The following is a 21290-nucleotide window of genomic DNA, read 5'->3' as shown; positions in this document are numbered from 1 at the left end:
AAATCACCAACAAGTGGCTTGGAGTATCTTACTAGGTCGACCAAACAAGAATAGCGGAGCGAGCCCCCCCAGGCAACTGGACAGGTTTCGCGAGCTGGATCATCAGCAACCTTGTCAGGCAGTCAAGTAAGACCATGAGTCCGACCAGGTGTCAGGGTAGATGTTGTCAACGCCATTTCCTCCGTCGAGGTGGGAAATGGGACCGCCATAAACACATCTGTGTCACATGAATGGATTCTCTCGGTCCTATTTGTCAGAGAGCTTCATCCTACCTTCGTCTCCTACCTGTTGGTCGTTGATCTGTACATAGTACCCTCGCTTACCGTGTCTAGCCTTCGGCTCAGCAACTCGTCGTTCCACTCATGATCCCAGACCCAGAGCAACGATACACCTTGTTGCACCTTCAGCCCGTCAGACCTCCAGCAGCCGCCGGACAGGTGGGCCCCTCCCATCCGCCAAAAGTCGTGCAACCTGTCATTCAGCCATTGCACATCATAACACAAATGACGGCAAGCTAAGCTCGGCTCTACTTCCACTCCAGGTAGGTAAAAGTGTAGCCCAAACTTTATCAACTTTCTGTGACAGTAGTGTTACCCCATCTTGTACGACCCTTCGACTCCTCTCAGACGGCTGAAGAGCCGCCAGACCAGCTGAATAGCAGTATTCATGTAGCGTCAGGCTTCACACAGTCTAGGCCAGTGGGATGGGAATCGATCATCCATACTGCACATATATCTTCTATCGCTTAGTCGCCTGGCGTCTGCGTGGAGTGGCATCGATGGCGCAGTGCCTGCAGTTTGCAACACTACAGACACAATGCGGCGAACCCCTGTTTGCGACAGTCCGCCTCGTGTCCGATGCATCGCCCTCAAGCAGTTCATTGGCAGGGCGCGTGGCATGCAAAAACGGCCGCCTGGTCTTTTGGGCGATCTCAATCCCCGGACACGGCAGCAGTCACGGCAACTTGCCTATCACAGGTCAGCATAGGCGTCCGACTGGGGATGTGACGAGTCATCCCCAGCCTCGGCCCGGGAGCTTGTCTGCATCCTACTTTCGTTGCGACGCAAGGGTCGAGTGGTCGGGTTTCCGAACTTCATCTGTCCATCCGTCTCGTTTTGATTACGGTGCAGGAACTTTGGTCTGCCAAACGAGAGGGACGTAAGCAGGGAAATCTCCGACTGATCACGCATGCGGCGTGCAGACAAACCCCTAACATTCATTTTTTTTGTGTTTAATTTCGCAACTCCAGAACCACACTGCTGGGTCGGGAGCCGCCAAAGCCGGTCACATTCCGATTGCGCGTGTGGCGGCACACTATTCCAGTGCAGCATGCACTACTGTCTGACCTCCTGAGGAGATGCCCGCGCGCCTCAGTCGTTCTCACGAGTCACAGCTCGGGACCGCGTGAGAGGCTCCTGGTTGGTGACTGCGAACCTAGGGTGAATAGCCATAGGATGAGGAGCCTCCATACAAGTCTGCTAACTCCATGCTCTAATTCTCTGGGACGATGGGCCTTTTGCACCAAAGAAGCCTCGTCCAGGGGGACATGTTCGGTACCAATCACATCGTCAAGGTGCCATTCACCGAAACAAGATGAGAATTCAACCCCCTTGCCTATTTAGACCACCAGTTCGCACGCTGAATATTGTGGGACGTAGCTCCATCTGCATTCTTGAATCAAGTGAACCCTTGTTAGTACATACACTGACTTGTTCGATATCTCGTTACCATCTGGCTGGTAACCAGTCGGACGCTGCAAGACTGGGCCCGCGAACCAGCATCGCGGCCAGCCCTGGCCACATACACTGGCCACGACTTAGACAGCCTGTAGTGTTGGCCGCCGTCGGTGAACTCGAGCGTTGCCGAATCTCTCGAGAACCGGCAGATGTCTTCTCCACAACTCATCACCCGTCGAAGCGGGGATACCTGCATCCATGCGAGTGTCCTCTGACTGAACAGCTTCACTCCTCGTGTATCCATCCATCTGCCTTTTCTTACAGCCTCGCACACTCAGAGGGCGACTGGAATCCAATTGTCGGCGCTTTTCCTCGATCACTTCATTGCTGACGCCCAGGCCTAGATCATGGAAGGTGACGAAACACTGCATACGCCGCATTCGAAGCGGCACCGTTTTGGCTGCCATACAATGCCTCGTCCGACGGATGGGTAGCGCGCGCGATGCAGCCAAGGGTGGCACGGCGAGCGCGTATCGTTACATCGATCCAACTTCATTCCACGGCAAGCAGACTTCCATGGCATGGAGCCGTCATGTCTCGGCTCGTTTCGTTTCTTGTTTCCACTGTTCGAGAAGGATGAAGGAGATGAAGGCCGACGCGCTGCAACGCTGTGCTACAAGCGCCAGGCCGTGGGAAATATCCGCTGGAGTGGGCCGGAAATTGGGCGTCTCGCCGAGCGGGGGGCGCGCAAGGGTGGAGGCGGCGGCGCGCAATGATGAGCGTAGAGGGGAGATTTGGGGCTGCAGGCTCGGCGGCGGCGGCAACGGTAGATGCGCGTTCCTCTGCCAGGAGGCAAGTCCGGTTTGGCATGGAATGGATTGATGCCTCGCACAGCTCGCGCGATCCCCCAGAGCAGGCGATTCTGTCCGGCCGGGACGGCTCTGGCGACCAGGGTGACGAGGGTACGCCGACCATGCCAGGCATTTGAGACGCGGGGCAGCGGGCCCTTGTTTCGCGGGCGATACGCTCGTGGTCGGCGCGTGTTTGCATTGGCGGGGGTGGTGTGCTTCTCGAATGGCCGCGCCTGGACCGGCGAACGAGGCGGGAGGCTGTTCGTGCTTTCCGTCGTCGTCATCGACGGACCCTGCTCAGATTGCTTTTCGCATAGCTAAGCTGGCTACGGGGATCATCGGGCCGGCATGGCAGCGAGTCTACGTCGTGACGAGACAGACACCAATGGTGACATGGGCGCTCGGCGGAACATGAAACCTCTGGAGAGTGACATCCATCATGGCAGCACGGGGCGGGCCGTCCGCGACTGGAAAGTATGTCCTATGGCCAGGGCGGCATACCGCACTGTCGATCATGTGGTTACTAGGCCATTGGGTTTCGCGATTCTCATGGTGCGTGGGCACTGTCACAATGAATGCTGCGTTGACATCTTCGTTCGCCTCCTTGCAGCAAGAGTCCCGGTGAGTAGACTCGCCCTGTGCATGGAGGTCGAAAGTCTCACGAGGCATGAACACGTCCGTTCACTCAATGTCGAGCTAGGACAAACAGTCAAGGCGAGAGGTTCTTGCATATCCAACAGGACCGTACGACTCCTCAACTACATTCGCAGGAAGCTTGCTGCGCATGGTCAGCTGCTGGAAGTGAGACGAGGAAACATTCACAGGCACGAATATAAGTCACATAAAACGTAGCCAAGGCGGTTCTATTATAGAGAGCCAACCTCTTCTCTCGTTGCTGCTCCCAACTTGAGGGATCAATGATCTCTTTCTGACTGAGCCCTCGCCGGGGCGTTGCTTCCCCGTCATAATACATCCCGTACGCGCGAAGAACCCCACAAGAAAAGGGGTTGCAACTCAACGTTGTGAGCGCAACCATCTATGTCTCTCTCCCTCTCTCCCTCCCCAATGCGCGGCTATCTAACCCGAACTCAAGCTCATCAAGGGCGAGAGCAGTTCGAAAGGAGAGAAAAAGGCACGAGCGGCATGGTCCACTAAAACGGCCACGTCGCGTCCAGCTGATGCGTTAAAAGGAGCCCGCATAGATCGACTCCGGCCGACTACCACTCGTACTCTCCCGTGGCCTTGTGGAATACGTACTCCTTGCCGTTCACCGTAAGAACGCCATCCTTGAGCACGCACTTCCACTTGTTCTTGACGCGCTGGACCTTGTCATACATGCAGAGCATGATGTGGCCCAGACCCTCGTCGTCGACCTCGTCATCGTCTTTCTCGTCATCCGAGTCGTCAAGATCGGAGTTGATGGCGTCCTCGTCGGCAATCTCAGGGCCGTCTTCGTCGTCTTCGCCGTCATACTGCGCAACGCCGCCCGCGCGCTCCTTGCCCTTTCTCGAAGGGGCAACTGCCGAGGAGGACTTGGAAGCTTCCTTGAGAGGCAGCATGAGGCCGCCGCCCTCCATGGCTTTGGCCTTGGAAAGAAATTGCTGGTGCAGGAGCCCGTCGATCTCCACTCGGCCAAGCTCATGAAGAGTACCTGCCTTGTCGCGCTGCATCAAAATGCCCTGGACCTCGTCGTAGTCGTCCACTTCGTCTTCGTCCTCATCCCCGGCGCCGTCTGTTTGCGAATTCTTGAAGCCCTGTTGCTGCTGACCAGGCAGGGCATATTGTGGTTGTTGTTGTTGTTGCTGCTGCTGCTGCTGCTGCTGTGGCTGGCCGGGCCTGGCCTGGTTCTGTTGCATCTGAGGCAGTGCGGGTGCGGGAACTTGTTGTGCGCCGGCGTTGATGGCGCTCGAGGCATCGTTCCCATAGCGGTTGCTGATGTGCTGCATGGCTCGCGCCTGGGCGAGACCGCCAGCGGCGTGCATGTTCGGGGCCCCTGTCTGACCTCCGGGTTCCTGCTTGATATACGGCTCATTCTTGACGTTCGGGTCGTGGTTGACGGGACCACCCGTCGGCAGAGAGATGCCGACAGCGTTGGGCGCGGGGTTCATTGTGGCCTGCGTGTAGTGCGCCTGAGGGTGCTGCTGCTGTTGTTGCTGGTAGATGTGTTGCGGCTGTTGCTGTTGCTGCATCGCCGGCACCTGCTGCTGCTGCTGCTGTTGTGATGAAGCCTGCGCGGCTGCCGTAGGAGGCGGCGCGGAGGGAGCGGGCTGGGGCGGGTCTGGCTTAGGATCCCACGGGAAGCTGGCCACCTCGAGCTGAGAGAGCTTCTGCTGCCAACCCCGCTTCAGCTCCTCGAGAACGCCATCCTCAACACCGCCTTCCTCGAAATCGACGCGCGAGGCACTAATGACGTCCTCAATGACCTGTTGGTAGACATTGCCAACGACGTTGTTCGACATGATGGCGATTCAGACAATGTCAATGTCGGTGAAAGTCGGTCTGGCGATCCAAAGGTGGGCCGCGGTCGGTGTACTGCTGTTCTGTGTCTTTGAGGTTGCTCGGAGGAGTATGTCGTCAATTCGCTTGGGGTGGTGCCGCAAGAACAAAGGCAGCGGCGGAGTTGCGGTCAGGTTCGAAGTGGACGGATGGTCTTTGTCTGCATGGGGCTTGGGACGGAACGGCCTCTGCGTACCTTGTCAGCAGACCGAAAGTCAAAGCCTCTGCTGTAGGTAAGACGTACCAAGTAGCTTGATGTTCATAGACTTGCGTCAACGGGACAGTCCACACTGTAACGTGAGGTACCGTAGGGCAGGTTCTCCTTAGTGGGGAAACGGTGGCGATCTCAGACGGTACGTGAGCGACTCGTGCGGGACGAAGAAGGCGCGCAAAGGCGGGAATATCTATTGTGTATGGCAAACGAGAGACCGTTCTCTTGTACTGGCGCTTTGCAGAAAATCGCAGTGGTCGAGCCCCGTAAGGAAGGGTTGAGATTCTGCGGCGACCAGGCGCGTGACGATGGCGATGTTGGTGTTGAGGTGAAGTTGCCTGGGCTGGAGACCGAGCAGCAGAAGAACGGCCTATGGCGGCCGTCGCAAAGGATTAGTCAGTGAATTGGCTTATCGATAGTTCCTCCAAGGAGGAAGGGGAAGGAGGAAGAGGAATTGAGGGGCAAGCGGCAAGGAGTGGGCTCACCGGGTCTCACCGAAGGCACCTGGCCAAGTCACTAGTCCTCTTTCAGAAACGAGGTTGCTCGATCCCTGTCTACATTTTGCGAGAGGCACCTGCTGGATGGTGGTCCAGGTTCTCTGTCACACATTCTGACAATGACTTGCCATTGGCAAAGACCAACGTGATGCTCCCATCACGGCTCGCACGACAGGCTCTGCGCTGTTTCCATCGATCCCATCAACTCCCCAAGAGCCCCTTCGCCAAGCCATCACGATTTTCCTCGGCCAAGGCGACACCTCCTCGAAATGACAGCCCCGAGCTGCCTGACCACCGAAAGGTGGGCGCACAGCAGGAGCTGTTCATGACGTCCGTCTACAGCCCCGGGTCGCCCATCTTCCTACCCAACGGCGCGCGAATCTTCAACCGCCTCGTCGACTTTCTCCGCCGGCAATACGTCAGCTATGGCTTCGAGGAGGTCATCACGCCCAACATCTACAAGAAGTCTCTGTGGGAGGTGTCGGGCCACCTGCAAAACTACGCCGACGACATGTACACCGTGACGAGTCGCGCGCGCCAGCCCGAAGCGACGAGCAGCCAGCCCGAAGCGACGAGCAGCCAGCCCGAAGCGACGAGCTGCTGTGGCGACGGCGGCAGCCGGCTCGCCGAGGGCGAAGACGACGACTACGGCCTCAAGCCGATGAACTGCCCGGGCCACTGCCTCATCTTCGCGTCCAAGCCGCGCAGCTACCGCGACCTGCCGATCCGCTACGCCGACTTTTCGCCGCTCCACCGCAACGAGATCTCGGGGGCGCTCAGCGGGCTGACGCGCGTGCGGCGCTTCCACCAGGACGACGGCCACGTCTTCTGCCGGCCGGTGCAGATCCAGCCCGAGGTGTTCCGGACGCTCGATTTCATGAAGAGCGTCTACGGCGCGCTCGGCCTCGGCGAGGGCTACGCCTTTGCGCTGTCGACGCGGCCGGCCGACCACTACATGGGCACGGACGCCGAGTGGGCGCGGGCCGAGGCGCAGCTGCGCGGCGCCCTCGAGCAGGCGGGCCTCGCGTACACGGTCAAGGCGGGCGACGGCGCGTTCTACGGGCCCAAGATTGACGTCATGCTGCGCGACTCGCACGGCAAGACGCACCAGGCCGGCACGATCCAGCTCGACTTTCAGCTGCCGCAGCGGTTCGGGCTCGAGTACAGCGCGCCGGCGCCGGCGCTCGAGGCCCGCGGCGTGCCGCTCGCGGGCGTCGATCCGGCGCTCCGCGAGACGTACGGGCCCGTGACGCCCGTGCTCATCCACCGCGCCATCCTCGGGTCCGTCGAGCGGCTCATGGCGCTGCTCATTGAGGAGTACAACGGCAAGTGGCCCTTCTGGCTGAATCCGCGGCAGGCGGCCATTCTGACGCTCAACGACACGGACCCCGTCGTCGACTGGGCGGCCCAGGTGCAGAGGACGCTGCTGGGGATCGGGGAGGAGGGCGGTGCCGACGCCGGGCTCTCGCAGCCGAACCCCACGGGGTTCACGGTGGACGTGGACGCCAGCACGCGACCCCTCGGCGAGAAGCTCGCCGAGGCGCGGGCGAAGGAGTACGGCATGATTCTCGTCGTGGGCAAGCAGAACGTCGAGCAGGGCACGGTCACGCTCAACAGCCGCGACGCGGCCACGCGCAGCAGGGAGGACCTGACGCCGACGGATCTGCTGAGCCGGATGAAGGAACTGGTCGACAAGTACCAGTAGTGTGCGTGGGCCGACGTGGGCCCATGTGTGTACGGTGCGGCATCGGGTCACCGTGTACGATGGATGTCATGGATGCATTGTATCATAGGAAGCAGCACATGGTCTTTTCCAAACGAATAAAAATAAACAGACAGAAAGCACATCGGAGCCACCCAATCCCCGTCATGTCAGAATCAATGCGCCTGTGTCTGTCTTGTTTTTCCCTCTTCATCAAGTTCCTCCATCCCACGCAGCACGGCACGACGACGAAGGACGAGCACCAAGCAGGCACGCACCGAGCAGGCACGCGCCGAGCAGGCACGCGCCGAGCAGGCACGCGCCGAGCAGGCACGCACGCTATCGCCGGTCAGCGTCGTCGACGGTGCCCCCAGCGGCCTCGACCTTGCGCACGAGGGCGCGCCTCGCCTCGAGCTGCTCGCGCATGTACCGCACCGTCCGCTGCAGGACGAGGCCCTCGGAGCGACCCTGCCCCTCGAGGCCCGGCACGAGTTCGGTCAGACGGTCGAAGCCCTCGCGGATGGCCTGTCGGCGTTTCTGTTCTGCGCGGCGTGTCAGTGTCTGCCATGCGATGCAGGAAGCCCATGGTGTGCCCAGAGGAAAAGGATGGGAGGTTCTCGCGGTGGTGGTTGTCGCACAACGAGAGTGACGCTCCAGAGGGGGGGCCGAGGGGCGTCACATGTCAGACTCACCAGAGGCAATGTGGTTCTGCTTCTTCTCGGCCTCCGTCAGGCGCGGCTTGTCGTCGCCGTCGGCATTGGCGTCGCCGGCAGCGGCGGGGGATTCGGCCTGTTTGGCGGGGGAGGCCATGGTGCAGTCTCTCCGTTCACATGTCGGGGCGAGAAACAAAGGGCCGTTCGTGGGGTTGGGGGAGGAAGAAGCAGAGGTCTGGGGCTCGAGACTTGGGGATCGGATCGGGACGTAGGACATGGGCAACAGAGAGGGCGTGACCCGGCCCGCACGACTCGAATCCCTGCAGCGCGCGCCGGGCCTTTGCTTCCAGGGGACTTCCAGGGGGGGGGGGGGGTCAGGTGCCTGCAGATGACCTTAGGCCCTGATCGTCTCATTAGGGGGGGCTTCTAGCGGTGATTAGATAAGGGTGGGTGGGTTTGGCGGGGTCTTGGTGCTTGGTGCTTGGTGCTTGGTGTCTGCAAGCCTGCAGGCCTGGGTAGGTCCCTGACCACTAGAACCGGCCAGCTCGGTGCATCACCTTACAGTGCCTAGGGTACCTACCTTACCTACCTACCTAGCGGCAGCCCACGTCACTCGTGCAACCTCAACTCCCAAGAACCTACCCATCTTGCCTACCGCCATACCTGCTTTACCTACCTACCTTGGGTACCTACCTACCTCACCTCAAGAACACACCACGGCAGCGGCAGCCTTCTCGTCCGATCCATCGACAACCTCAGCTCGCCTACATCGCTGCCCTCCACCGACCTCAAGCCCTCGAGCCCTCGAGCCCTCGAGCCCCCGCCAACATGGCCGAAAAGGTGGCCGACGCTCCCAAACCCCGTCCCGCCGGCACGCCGCTGCCCCCCCTCAAGCTCCCCATCATCGACCACCTCAAGTCCAAGCGCGTCATCCTCGCCTCGGCCTCGCCGCGCCGCAAGGCCCTCCTCGCCCAGGTCGGCCTCACGAACCTCGAGATCACCCCCTCCGCCCTGCCCGAGAACATTGACAAAAAGTCCCACGGCCCCCACGAGTACGTCGCCGCGACCGCCCGCCAAAAGGCCCTCGACGTCTACGAGACGGCCCTGCGCACCTCGCTCGCCTCCGTCCCCGACCCCGACCTCGTCCTCGCCGCCGACACCATCATCGTCACGCGCGACGGCCGCATCCTCGAGAAGCCCCGCTCCGAGGCCGACCACCTGCGCATGCTGCAGCACCTGCGCGACACGGTCGTCCACCGCGTCCTGACCTCCGTCGTCGCCATCGCCCCGCGCGAGGACGCCGCCCACCCGGGCTACGAGATCGCCGCCCACACCGAGGAGACCAAGGTCTTCTTCGTCCAGGAGGGCGACGGCCTGCCCGACGACGTCGTCGACGCCTACGTCAAGACCCGCGAGGGCGCCGACAAGGCCGGCGGCTACGCCCTGCAGGGCATGGGCGGCATCCTGCTCGTCGACCGCATCGACGGCGGCGTTGACAATGTCGTTGGGCTGCCTGTGCGCCGCGCCCTGGCCCTCGCCGAGCGCGTCATCTTCAAGCAGAACGTCGAGGAGGAGGCCGATATCAGCGACGAGGACGTGCAGCTGTAGCGGCTGTGGATGCAGCTGTAGCGGCTGTGGATGCAGCTGCGGCGGTCGTGGGTGAAGACCACGGCCAGAGGGAGAAAAAAAAGGGGACATATAGACATTTCTCAAGCAAGACAAATGAATGACGAACTCGAATCTGGTACGGTCTGTTGGATTATGCCTGCAGTTTAGGCCTGTGGTCATCATGCCTGTGGGCGTGCATAGGGAACGCATGCACAGGGACAAATGCGTGGCAACATGCCGAACGTCAACATGGTCTGCGTCTGGGTATCATCATCCCGTGGTGCCGGCACCCTGCTCTCTCTCCTTCCCCACCTCCGGAGCTACACGGCTCGCCCCTCATTACCATTACATCCACCATTCCCAGGCACCTTCCTCATGCCCGCTAACCCCGCCTCTTTCACGAGCTGTCCTCAGACCCACGCCGTCCCCGGCCTCTTGAAAGGATGCGCCTCCGTGTTGAACACCCAGTCATCCAGACTCATAAAATTGGGATCCGAAAAGAGGAGGTAGAAATACTTGAGCGTCTCGGCGAGGAAGAAGCTCTCCATCTCGTCCGCCTGCTCCGGCGTCTCGGCCGTCACATCCCTGAGCGCCGCATACGCCCCGTCCGTCGCCGTCGCCTTCTCGATCGCCTGCCACATGTCCCACGCCATGTCCTGCAGCTCCGCCTCGCCCGTGACCCGGTACAGCACAAACAGGCTCTCGACGGCCTCGGGACGCAAGAGGTACCGCGGGTCGTCGACGCGCCAGTGGCCCCGCGGCGCCGGCCTCTTGGTCGCGGTATCGTCGTCGCCAGTGACCATGGCCGTGAGGGTGGCCGTGTCGCTGAGCGAGAGCCAGCGCGCCTCGTCCCAGGCGCAGGGTTCGAGGCTCGGGCAACGCAGCATCTGCGACTTTTCCGGCATGACGCCGCTGTCGGTGGAGGCGTAGGCCCAGGCGCAGCCGCGCGCCAGCTTGGCGCCGACGTCGACGTCGTCCGGTCGTTCAAAGAGCCGGCCGGCGAGGGCAAACATGCCGCCGGCGAAACACGTAAGATGCTCCATCTCCGCAACGTGTGCGACCGTCGACGTGAGTTCGTCGACGATGGCGCTGCCGAGGAGGAGAATGTCGTCGCTGTCGGGGGTCATGGGGCGGAAGAGGAGGTGGTCGCGCGTGGTGGACGCGGCGTGGACGTACATGTCCGCGTACACGGGGTCGCGACCGCCGAGAAGGGCGTGCATCTTAGGGAGGTACTCGTACAAGGAGTCGCCGTCGGCGCCGAGGCGGAAGACGTTGTTCGGGGCCTGGAAGCCGTCGCGGAGGCTGATAAAGTTGGGCCAGAGCCCTGGCAGCAGGGTCGAGTTCTGGATCGTCGCAAAGGCACGCTTGATCCTGTCAATAGCGTCAAAATACTTGTTGTCGTTGGTCAGCTGCGCGAGGCGGGTGAACTCCAGAGACAAACTGCCAATGGCAGCGGCGCTCTGGTAGGCGTCTGGTATTATCTGACCAGCGCGAAGGTTCGCAAAGCTGAAGATGAACGGGGGAAAGCGATCCGGGGTGTCGAAAGCGGCGTACAGCATATCGCCGAGCTCGATAGCCTTTTCGAGGAGCACCCTCTCCTGGCTGAGGTCAAACGCTGCAACGAGGCCTCCAAGATACCGAATGTTCGTCTCGAAGAGGTTGCAGTGCAGCTGGGTAGAGTTGTTCCAGTCGAGGGAGGCGACAAATGCAACAGCATCGTTGAACTCGTCGTACATGCCCATCATCCACAAAGTGTCGAGTGAGTCGACGATGGTGGCACCCCAGCCGTTGAACTTGTCCACGCCATCCAACGAGATGGGCTTCAACTCGTCGTAGCCCCATGCATGGCGCTTGTAGCTGGTCCAGGTCTTCTTGAAGGCGTTCTTGATGGCCTGCTGGCGCTCAAAGTTCTGTGGTGACGAGAAGACAGACAGATGTCTTGCCCTCTTGAGGTCCCTGGACCGCTCAGCTTCAAAGTCGTGTTGAACCTTGGGCAAAGCCAAAGGTTTTCCGGTCGGCAGCCGCGCCATGTTGCCCTCGCGTGTGAGGTATTTCTGGGGATGCTTGGCCCAGTTGTACGACGAGGTAGTAGGGCGAGTCGTGACTTGGACAAACTGCTTCGGCAGCAGCATGTCGTCATCTTGAAGATACATTAGAGAAACAATGACAAAGGCAACCAGTCCCAGGACTAGCCTGAAGGACGTCGTCTGGTACCGAACAGTGATTCTGGCAACCATGATGAAGCGAAGGGGGGTATGGATGCACAACAGAGAGCCAGCCTGGTGTAGTCCGTCTTCACCATGTGAGAGCGCGGAGAGGGGTCATTTTGTATGATCGTCCTCTGCCCCTGCGCGGCGACTGCCCAGCGACTGGGCGGGCATCACAGGGTCCATTGTGCGGCGGAACGCGTCGCGAGGGGTCGTTGAACGGGTAGAGGTTTCCAGTGAAACACCCAAGACGAACCCAGCGATCAGACCTCGCAACGTGGTATGGCGTGGTGGGAGGATGTCTCAGCAGTCCGTGCCCACGAATTGCCATCTACATGTCGATGGCAGGGTCAAGGAGGGCATCCTGTGGTGGTGATCTGCCGCCCTTTCTTGAGGGTCCATGACAGGTCAACCGAAATTTCCGTCATTTTCACCAAAACCTTGTTGATGAAATGGGGGCTTTCGGTCCATTCTACTTCTCTCGAACCACCGTAACGGCTTTGATAAGCGTTGGTGAATTGTCAGTGACCAAAACTGCTTACCCTCTTCTCTGTTCCTGTTGGGGATGACATTTCTGCACTTGCTAAAAGCCAAGGGTACAAAGCAGTTCATGAGCACAATAGTTACTAGGCGTCGCTTAGCCGCCTTCGAGAAGAGGTTTGTTTCATCCAGCTCGACGAGCCTCGGGTTTCAGGCGTAGGACTAGCTCCAGCTCGTGCGTGGGAAAGGTGATTCTGAACAGGATCCGGCTTGGCAGCTCGTCGCGTTTCGCCAAGACTCAATTTGAATTCCACTTGTCTTCTCGATGCGGAGTTCTGGCTCTGTGGATGACGGGCTTGTGATGCATCTCGCGACACTCTCCAATGTTTGTGCCTTGGCGTTTGGCATTCACGAAGGTTGAGGAGTAGCTTACAAATTGCGCCCGCTCCAGCTCTACTTTAGGATATGGATGGTGCTGAAAGATAAAGGACGAAGAAATGACCTCAGTTATCCGTATTCAGAAGCCATTGGGTTTCAGAAGAACTGTGTAGAAGCGAGGCCATCGTGATGAAGTTGTTGGGGTCATGCGACCCCGTCGGGATTTGGCAGTGGGCAGTAGTTGGAGGGGCAGATAAGATACGATGCAAGGCAACGCACAGTCAGCACAGACCACATCAAAAGTCCAACGCCCCAAATCCTCACCGCCCAAAATTTCACAAATTCTGCCGCCATGCCGCCTTCTGCAGCAGTCCATCTTGACTTCTCACCATCTTGAAGCACCTCCACCACACGAGCCCCCGTGCCAACCTCTCGCCTGCCAATCGCCACCATGTCGTCCATGCGAAACGCCGTACAGAGGCGCTCTCACCGCGAGCGTGCCCAACCCCTCGAGCGCAAGCGCTTCGGCCTCCTCGAGAAGGACAAGGTTCGCATCCCCCCCTCCTCCTCTCGCTCTTCCTTGCAGACAAACGACCTAACATGCTTTGCCACTTTTTTTTCTTAGGACCGCCAACTTCGACAGAAAGATTACAAAAAGAAGTCCGCGACGCTCAAGTCCCTGCGCGAAAAGGCCGCCGACCGCAACGAGGATGAGTTCTACTTCGGCATGCTCTCCCGCGACGGGCCCGGGTCCCGCGTGCTCGACGGCAAGAAGTGGCGCGGCACCGTCACCGGCGACCGCGGTAATCGCGCCATGGAGGTGTCGCTCGTGCGCCTGCTCAAGACCCAGGACATTGCCTATGTGCGCACGACGCGCAGCGTCGTCATGCGCGAGGTCCAGAGGCTGACGGAGGCCGTCGTGCTCGCGGCCGAGGGGCTGCCGGCCGGGGATGACGAGGACGAGGAGGGCGATGACGAGTTCGACTTTGCGGAGGTGCCGAAGCCGAAAAAGATTGTTTTCGTCGACGATGTGGCGCAGCAGCTTGAGGCGGTGGAGGAGGAGGAGGAGGAAGTGGGGGGCGCGGATGATTCGGACGGGCTCGACGACGAAGATGACGACGACGAGAAGGAAGAGGCGGTGGACGAGGAGACGGCGAGGAAAACGAAGAACCTGCAGCGGTTGCGTGCCGAGCTGGCCTTGGCCCAGAGGAAACTCAAGGTCCTGACCAAGGCGGAGCAGGAGCTTGAGATCCAGCAGGCCAAGATGGCCAAGACGGCAACGTCAGGAGGCACAACGAGGAAGGGAAAGAAGATCATGGTCCGCACGCGGAAGAGGTGATCGGATCGCTTCGGAGCTGAGAGGCCACTTTCATGTCAATTCTTGTTTGAGCGATACCCAATGACCGAGCATAGGTTTTCTTCCTGCTAGATATAGGAAATGCCGAGGACATTACAGACCCTTTCCCTGGTACCCCGAAGACGCTTGAATTCCCATGCTAATAATCCAGTTTCCTACCCTGACCGGAGATCAGTCGTCTCGTGGTATATTCCATCCGTAATCATAACCATAAAAAAACGACCGCTATTGACGCAACGCGAGTCGCAACTCCTATTTCACCCCGACACATCGAGCCAGCCCGACCACAACCGCCGCGAGTGCTTTGAACATGATCGTCAGACACCACACGAAGCACTTGAAAATCCCGCCGAGCACTTTGAGCGCCGCCCTCAGCGGCCACGGCAGCATCCGGCGCGTCTCTTTGGTCACTTGCTCAAACTTGGCAAACCCGCCGTCCTGGCTCTCAACGTCAATCTCGAACGCCTCCATCTTGCGCTTACTGCTCTTCTTGCCGCTGCGGCCGCCGAGACGACTTGACCGCCCATCACCGCTCGCAGTATCTAGTGTAGGCGGCAGCGGCGGGGGTTCAAACGTCTCCACGTGCGCCGTCCGCTCGTCGCCAGCAGCAACGAGCAGCAGCGCCGCAACAGCGACATCGACGACGAAGAAGCTCTCAATCTTGGCGGCGATGGCGGTGTCGACTTCGAGCCAACCCGAGCCAGTACCGTCACGGGTAAGCTTGGCCAGGTGCTGTGGGCTCTCATGGTGCTCGAGCGTGTACTCGGTGCGGCTCCAGGCGGCATTGCGCTCGATAGTGATGCAGAAAGGCGTCGCGAGGGCAGGATGAACGAGAAAGTGGGAACCCGAATCATCATCCCAGACGAGACGAGTGCATTCTGTCTCGGCCATGGCGATGGCATTTGCATCATCAGGCCGGTTCAGCGCCACATTTTGTGCAGCAGCAGGGTAGAGAAGAGCAACGAGGCCATCGTTGGGGCGATGCCGACGGGACTCCTCCTCAAGCGTTGTGCTGATGACTTCCTGCCAATTCTTACTGTCGGAGTTCTTGTTCGCATCTTTGCTTCCTACGACATTGTTGATGATGCTACTCGCTGACGAGTTTGTGGAGGCGCTGGCGGCTTTGTACTGCTTGTTGGGGTCATGTCGACTAAGTGTTACAATAGCCGAGGCAGAGGTAGGGTCTAGACGCATATTGTAGAATGGTTGTTGTTTGGAGGATAGCGTGTAGACGGGAGCGTCCTTCTCCTGAGAGAGCTTCATGCAGAAGACTCGCCCGTCAGAGGGTGAGGCTTTCCAGCCATTGACGACCTTCCACAAGTTCTTCAGCTGCTCTGTGGAAGACTCAACCGGAAGAGTGGGAATCTCGTGGTTCCTCGGAGGCCATCGTTGGGCCTGGGCCTGGGCCTGAGATGGGGCGGGTGGTGCAGGTTGAGACGCGGCTGACGGACTCGCGATTGGGCTTACAACCGCTGGACTCGAAGCCTCGACGTGGTGGTCCTCCGGTTGATAGGTCATCCTGCTAATGACCGCACGGGGGATGTGCGTTGGGCTTGTCTGAGTCGGGAAGTAGTCTTGCTGGTTCAGAGACACCTCTGGGTTGTACTGCGGGAAGATGGACCTAATGGCGGGTTGAGGCCTTGAAGGCTGCCCTGCCAAAGAGGATTCCTCTCGCAGAGGCAGTTTGGCTATTGAGCTGCGCGATCGAGTGCTGCTGCTGCGAACCAGGGTCTGGGCCTCCGAAAAGGCCGTGTCCGAACGAGGCGGAATATCTGCGACGGGTGGTGGTCTTTGCACATGAACTGGGGCCTCCACGCGTGTAGCTACCGCTATCTGCACGTCGTCCATCGGGGACTGATGGATGGTCTGTGGTGAGACTGTGGTATCGATCGAAGGCCTTTGTCTGTGTCTGCGGCCTTGGCGAGGCGGCGAAGTATCAATGGCATGAGGGGCCGATGAAGTGGTCGCCTCGGCGCCGGGCGTAGGCGCTCGTGTTCGTGAGCGCTCGCGGGATTCTGACCTCCTCGTTCTTGAGGATGGCCGTTTTGTTGTTGGAGGCTTGCTGTTAGGATTCGGAAAGAGTGAGTACCCTCCCGGTGGTTGAGGCGGTGGTGCCGACATGGCGGGTTCAGGGTTTCGCCAGTGGTATGAGGGAAGCAAGTGAGATGCCTTTACTGAAGGACAGTTGCGATGAGAATCAAGCCTAGGTCGCTGGTCCTCTTACCTACTCGTGTTGATCCCAGGACAGTGGTAGACCCAACAAATAACACGCGCGGGCCCCCCAATCGAAGCTGTCTCGAGTATTCGTGGGATGATAGACGGCCCAAGACCAGCGTCTTTGGAGCAGACCATGGTTAAGTCGGAGTATATACTACCCAACGGAGGATACACGGCACTTGCCAGTGGCCCCCGACCTCTTCTCCAGGTAAGCGCTCGATGAATTGAGAGGGTGCGCCGCGACTGGTGAGGTGCTTGAGGCGCACGACACAAATAGACGGGATGGGAGCGCTGAGCCAATCAGTGGGCCCGTCACGCTGCAGCGTAGCCGCCGAGCCCAAACCTGGGAGCACAGAGACGCGCGGGGTTGGTTGAGGCGAACAAGCCTAACCATGTGCGCTATTGGATGTGACTGCAAATGCTTGTCTCCGTGTTTCCGCCCTCTGTTCGAGACCCTGGGTTACTGACCCTATGCATCGCGGCAAAGAGGAACGGGCGAATGAGCTGGCGGGGAAGGATTCTCCTGGCGGGTGAGCGCGATCGGGTAGACCGCGTGCTGGTCGCTGCGGAACCCCAGTGTGCCTGTGACGGTGATTGAGGTGCTCCGAGTGCATTGGGAGGAGGGCACACTTGGTCATGTTCGACCTATGGTAGGCTTTTGATTCCTGATTGAGGTTGCGATCGGCGAAGGGGGCAAATCGCACGCCGTCTGACTGCTTGGTTTGAGGACAAGCTTTTCTTTGAATTTATACGTCTTGGGAGTCAGAATCTTCAAATCTATAGCATTAGTACTCTTCAAAGCTGACCATGCCTTGTTTGATGAGTTCTCCTGTGCCATTGCCGTTGTCAGCAGGATTAGGTCGCTCAGTCATGGAGGCTTTGGTCTCTCGGCAGACTATCCTTGGGGCCGCTCCGATGATCGGTCCACACGATCAAGAGGCCGATAGTGTTCTGCTGGTTGAAACAGGCTGTGGACTGTGCGCTACAAACATCGCTCACTTGAGCTAGCTGTTGCGCTTCCTTTCTATCACTTCAGACGGCACAGAGAAGGTTCGACAGGGCTGTGGCCAGAATCAGGCGTTGGACTCTGTATGTCCGTCCGATTGCGTAATCCGACAGGCGGCATCATTTGATGGCTAACGATCATGATGACCCTCACAGCAAACGAGTGGTGCTATTGACCGATTGGGGGTCTTGACTGATGCAACTGTTAAACACAGGCACGAAAGCCTGGATGAGCCAAAGTCTAAAGGTGGAAAGCAAAGGGCGGTGTGGGTTCTGCCACAACTGCCCCACGCTCGCCCCTCCATTCGATGCACCTGTCCCGTCACCGGCCCCTCCATCTGGGATGCTATGACTCCCGACCCAAAAACTTACTTGCGCATGGAAACGTTTTAAACCCGTCGCGATACCATTGCATTCAACCAATACAGCGCGGAAAATCTCAATTGATTCCATTTGAGACTGCCTCACCACATAGACACCCATATTGTGAGCTGTTCACGAAGCCGAGCCTTCCCCAGAGACACAGCTGACGCTCCATCGACAGGCCGTCACAATCCCAGCCATGTCTGGCATCACCCTACACCTCCGGTCTGAGACCAAGCCGCTGGAGCACCGCAGTGCTCTGACCCCCTTCACGGCATCCGAGCTGATCAAGGCTGGCTACACCCTCAATGTCGAGCGCAGCCCTGTTCGCATCTTCGACGATGCCGAGTTCGAGAAGATTGGCGCCACCCTCGTCCCCGAGGGCAGCTGGACCGAAGCCCCCCAAGACCACATCATTGTTGGCCTCAAGGAGCTTCTTGAGGAGGAGTGTGAGTCATGAGCTGCATTGATTCCAATTTGCATCACCCTGGTGCTGACACTCCTTGACAGTCCCTCTGAAGCACGTTCACGTCCAGTTTGCGCACTGCTACAAGCAGCAGGGCGGGTGGGAGAACGTCCTGGCCCGCTTCCCTCGTGGTGGCGGCACCCTTTACGACCTCGAATTCCTCGAGAAGGAGGTCGCCCCCGGCCGCTTTGCCCGAGTCGCCGCCTTTGGCTGGAGCGCCGGTTTCTCCGGTGCTGCCCTGGCTCTCCAGAACTGGGCCTGGCAGCTCAACAACCCCGGCAAGCCCCTGCCTTCGGTCGAGAGCTATCCCAACGAGGACGAGCTCATCACTGCTGTCAAGAAGAGCATTGCCGAGGGCAAGGAGAAGTCCGGCAAGCTGCCCCAGGTCCTCGTGATCGGCGCCCTCGGCCGCTGCGGCAGCGGTGCCGTCGAGCTGTGCCGCCGCGTCGGCCTGCCCGAGGAGCAGATCCTCAAGTGGGATCTCGAGGAGACGAAGAAGGGCGGCCCCTTCACCGAGATTGTTGAGAGCGACATCTTTGTCAACTGCATCTATCTCAACAGCAAGATTCCCAACTTTGTCGACTTGGAGTCTCTCAAGTCGCCCAAGAGGCAGCTGTCCGTCGTCTGCGACGTCTCGGCTGACACCACCAACCCCAACAACCCTGGTCAGTGTACTGCTTCTATTTGAAATGATCGCTACTGACACCGCAACAGTCCCCATCTACACCGTCGCCACAACCTTTGACAAGCCCACAGTGCCGGTCGAGGGACTCGAGAACCCGCCCCTGAGCGTCATCAGCATTGATCACCTTCCCAGCCTCCTCCCCCGTGAGGCCTCCGAGACGTACAGCAAGGACCTGCTGCCGTACCTGCTCGCGCTGAAGGACCGCAAGACGGACCCCGTCTGGACGAGGGCTGAGAAGCTCTTCAACGACAAGGTCGCCACGCTGCCGGCCGACCTGCAGAAGCCTGCTCAGTGAGTGCTGACGGGAGGTCCATGAAGAATAACGTAAAGCGATAGAATAAGAGCACTCGACAACAGGAAAACAGGGGTTTGCTTGGGACGTAGATGATGAGAAAAGGAGACAAGGCGCAGCATTGCGCTACAATATGATGATGTTTATGCTCAAAAGAGAAGAAAAATATGATGAATCATACGCTCGATTGTTGTGTTCAGCGACTCAGCTGCCCCTTTCATATTCGTACAAGCTTAAGAGAATCCGCCAGATAGAACAGGGTGTCCGATGCTACGATTGGACCCCCTCCCCCCAAAAACGCCATAGAATGCACAGCAACCCCTCTTCTCTCATCCCCCTTCCGGCCAATTGGCATACACTACTCAAAACACATTGTCCCGTGCAAGGGGACACGGCTGCCCTCTACTTTTCATCTCTACCTCTTCTTGGACTCGTCGACTGTCGGCGGCGCCTCCGTCTCTCCCCATCTCACACGATTCCTCGCCGCGTAGCCGCCGACCCTCTCGGCCCGCGCGGCCTTCTCCTCCTCCCTCCTTCGCGTCTCGGCATCCCGCTCGGGAAGACCCCACCACTCGCGCAGGAATTCTTCCTGGCCGGCCTTCTTCTGGGCCTTGCGTTCGCGTTCGCGCTGGCGCTCGAGGCGCTGCGCGAACCAATCCTCGCGGGCGGCGTCCTGCTCGGCCTGGGTCGCGTGGGAGACCATGCAGGAGTTCATGGCCCGGTGCGGCGTGCGGCAGACGAAGGGAATGGAGAGGGTGCGGCCCAGGGCACATTCGGCAAAGGCTGGTTGGTGCTCTGTCAGCGGTTGCTCGAGGAGGAGGGGGGGGGGCTCTTTGCCGCGAGGCAAGAGGCAGAGGAAGTGAGCCAATTGGTACCTTTGATTTCAGGAGCACATGCTGCTCGCACGCGGGCGTAGTAAATGTCGCGCACTTGAGCCTCTTGCGAGGCAGAGAGGGGCAGAGGGTTGAGGGAGGGTACGCCGAGCTTGGGTTCCTCGACGGGGGCGCCGGTTGGGGATCGGGCGGCCATTGTGGCCATGTAGGGGGGTGTGGCGGGCGGCGGGAGGTTGATTCGTGACGAAGGGTCCCTGGCGGTGCCTTTGGCGTCGAACAGGAGAAGGCAAGTGTCCAGTTGGAGGGCCCGGCTTTCTGGTGTCGTCGGATGGTCCGATGGTGGAGAGAGCGCTAAGTGAGGTCTTCACCGAGTTGAGGGTTCGTTCGCCGGGTGAGCTTCGGAGCTTGACCAATTTCTGCCCATCTCCTGGTCGCCTCACCGCCTGCCTAATACTTCTTCATCCGCGCCGAGGAGGGACTCACTCTCTCGTGCGAATGACTGTATTCGGGATGATTGGCCGCGGCAGGGCTTATGGCTGTCTCCTCACACCAATGCAAGAACGCTTTCTCTGTAGGTGTTCAGATCGGACGATGATCCTCTTGCGTCTTTTTGCAGACGCCAAACGCGGCTTCAGAACTACATGGCAGCAAGTGCCAGCTTTCACTTGTTTCCGCGCGCTGCAGCAAGGGACCTGTCGGCGAGCCGCGCCAAGGCCTGTTCCGCACAAGTGCCGCGAGCCAGCGTTGTTGGTGAGTTGAGACGGCGGGATGGGCGGGTGGCTTTTCAACTGCGAAATAAGGTCACGGGTACGGGATTGTGTGCGTGATGCCTGCTGCATCCAGTCCATCTCATCCGGGCCAATGATGCCGGAAGACGGCCAAGTGCTGCCAACGGGCAGGGCCCACGATGTCCCTTCCATCGCCTTGTTTGTCTGAGCGGCTCCCATCTAGCACGTGCCTCTTGCACTGTGCAAAACACGCATGAGTCAGGACTTTAGTGGTCAAGCATCAGAGCCGCACCCTATTTCTACAAGGCGACTCACCTTCCAGTAGTGAGCTCTTGGCCGCTAGCCCTACCTAGGCACCCCCCCCCCCCCCATGGCCATGACGACAGGGAGACACACAGTGATGCAGGCCATATACACAGTACACAACCCTCGTACCCCCCCCCCAAACTCGACTGCCGAGATTTCTGATCGTCCCTTCCGCCAACCCACCCTTTTCTTTGTTACTGCACTTGCTTGCGCTGCTGCAACCTTGCTCCAACTAAATCCCATTTGTTCTGTTCCCTCTTCTTTCCCTTCTCACCTTGA

General features: G+C 59.4%; 9 protein-coding genes across 9 annotated transcripts; 4 read left to right on the top strand and 5 right to left on the bottom strand.

The window, feature by feature from the left end:
• Window positions 1-3744: 3744 nt before the first annotated feature.
• TOA1 (transcription factor IIA subunit alpha) lies at window positions 3745-4986 on the bottom strand (the record flags this gene model as incomplete). Its single annotated transcript, XM_028637865.1, has 1 exon — window positions 3745-4986. One exon carries the CDS (start codon window positions 4984-4986, stop codon window positions 3745-3747), a length of 1242 nt encoding a protein of 413 aa, XP_028490598.1.
• Window positions 4987-5879: 893 nt separating this feature from the next.
• Window positions 5880-7436, top strand: D7B24_003677 (uncharacterized protein; the record flags this gene model as incomplete). The annotated part of the gene is made up of 1 exon (XM_028637864.1): window positions 5880-7436. The coding sequence occupies one exon, from the start codon at window positions 5880-5882 to the stop codon at window positions 7434-7436; it is 1557 nt and encodes a 518-aa protein (XP_028490597.1).
• Window positions 7437-7772: 336 nt separating this feature from the next.
• D7B24_003676 (uncharacterized protein) lies at window positions 7773-8243 on the bottom strand (the record flags this gene model as incomplete). Its single annotated transcript, XM_028637863.1, has 2 exons — window positions 7773-7975; window positions 8126-8243. 2 exons carry the CDS (start codon window positions 8241-8243, stop codon window positions 7773-7775), a joined length of 321 nt encoding a protein of 106 aa, XP_028490596.1.
• Window positions 8244-8914: 671 nt separating this feature from the next.
• On the top strand, window positions 8915-9694 carry D7B24_003675 (uncharacterized protein; the record flags this gene model as incomplete). The annotated part of the gene is made up of 1 exon (XM_028637862.1): window positions 8915-9694. The coding sequence occupies one exon, from the start codon at window positions 8915-8917 to the stop codon at window positions 9692-9694; it is 780 nt and encodes a 259-aa protein (XP_028490595.1).
• A 410-nt stretch (window positions 9695-10104) lies between these two features.
• On the bottom strand, window positions 10105-11931 carry MAN1A2 (Mannosyl-oligosaccharide 1,2-alpha-mannosidase IB; the record flags this gene model as incomplete). The annotated part of the gene is made up of 1 exon (XM_028637861.1): window positions 10105-11931. One exon carries the CDS (start codon window positions 11929-11931, stop codon window positions 10105-10107), a length of 1827 nt encoding a protein of 608 aa, XP_028490594.1.
• Window positions 11932-13210: 1279 nt separating this feature from the next.
• On the top strand, window positions 13211-14098 carry UTP11 (Small subunit (SSU) processome component; the record flags this gene model as incomplete). Its single annotated transcript, XM_028637860.1, has 2 exons — window positions 13211-13306; window positions 13385-14098. The coding sequence occupies 2 exons, from the start codon at window positions 13211-13213 to the stop codon at window positions 14096-14098; spliced, it is 810 nt and encodes a 269-aa protein (XP_028490593.1).
• A 270-nt stretch (window positions 14099-14368) lies between these two features.
• D7B24_003672 (uncharacterized protein) lies at window positions 14369-15964 on the bottom strand (the record flags this gene model as incomplete). Its single annotated transcript, XM_028637859.1, has 1 exon — window positions 14369-15964. The coding sequence occupies one exon, from the start codon at window positions 15962-15964 to the stop codon at window positions 14369-14371; it is 1596 nt and encodes a 531-aa protein (XP_028490592.1).
• A 1936-nt stretch (window positions 15965-17900) lies between these two features.
• LYS1_1 (Saccharopine dehydrogenase) lies at window positions 17901-19147 on the top strand (the record flags this gene model as incomplete). The annotated part of the gene is made up of 3 exons (XM_028637858.1): window positions 17901-18150; window positions 18212-18832; window positions 18882-19147. 3 exons carry the CDS (start codon window positions 17901-17903, stop codon window positions 19145-19147), a joined length of 1137 nt encoding a protein of 378 aa, XP_028490591.1.
• Window positions 19148-19559: 412 nt separating this feature from the next.
• Window positions 19560-20173, bottom strand: D7B24_003670 (uncharacterized protein; the record flags this gene model as incomplete). Its single annotated transcript, XM_028637857.1, has 2 exons — window positions 19560-19927; window positions 20020-20173. The coding sequence occupies 2 exons, from the start codon at window positions 20171-20173 to the stop codon at window positions 19560-19562; spliced, it is 522 nt and encodes a 173-aa protein (XP_028490590.1).
• Between the last annotated feature and the right edge of the window lie 1117 nt (window positions 20174-21290).

The sequence above is a fragment of the Verticillium nonalfalfae genome (assembly GCF_003724135.2).
Source record: "Verticillium nonalfalfae strain VnAa140/NRRL 66861 chromosome Unknown scaffold_202, whole genome shotgun sequence".
Lineage (NCBI taxonomy): Eukaryota > Fungi > Ascomycota > Sordariomycetes > Glomerellales > Plectosphaerellaceae > Verticillium > Verticillium nonalfalfae.
Note: the sequence above shows the minus strand (reverse complement) of the source record. Positions and strands in the feature narration are given on the sequence as shown.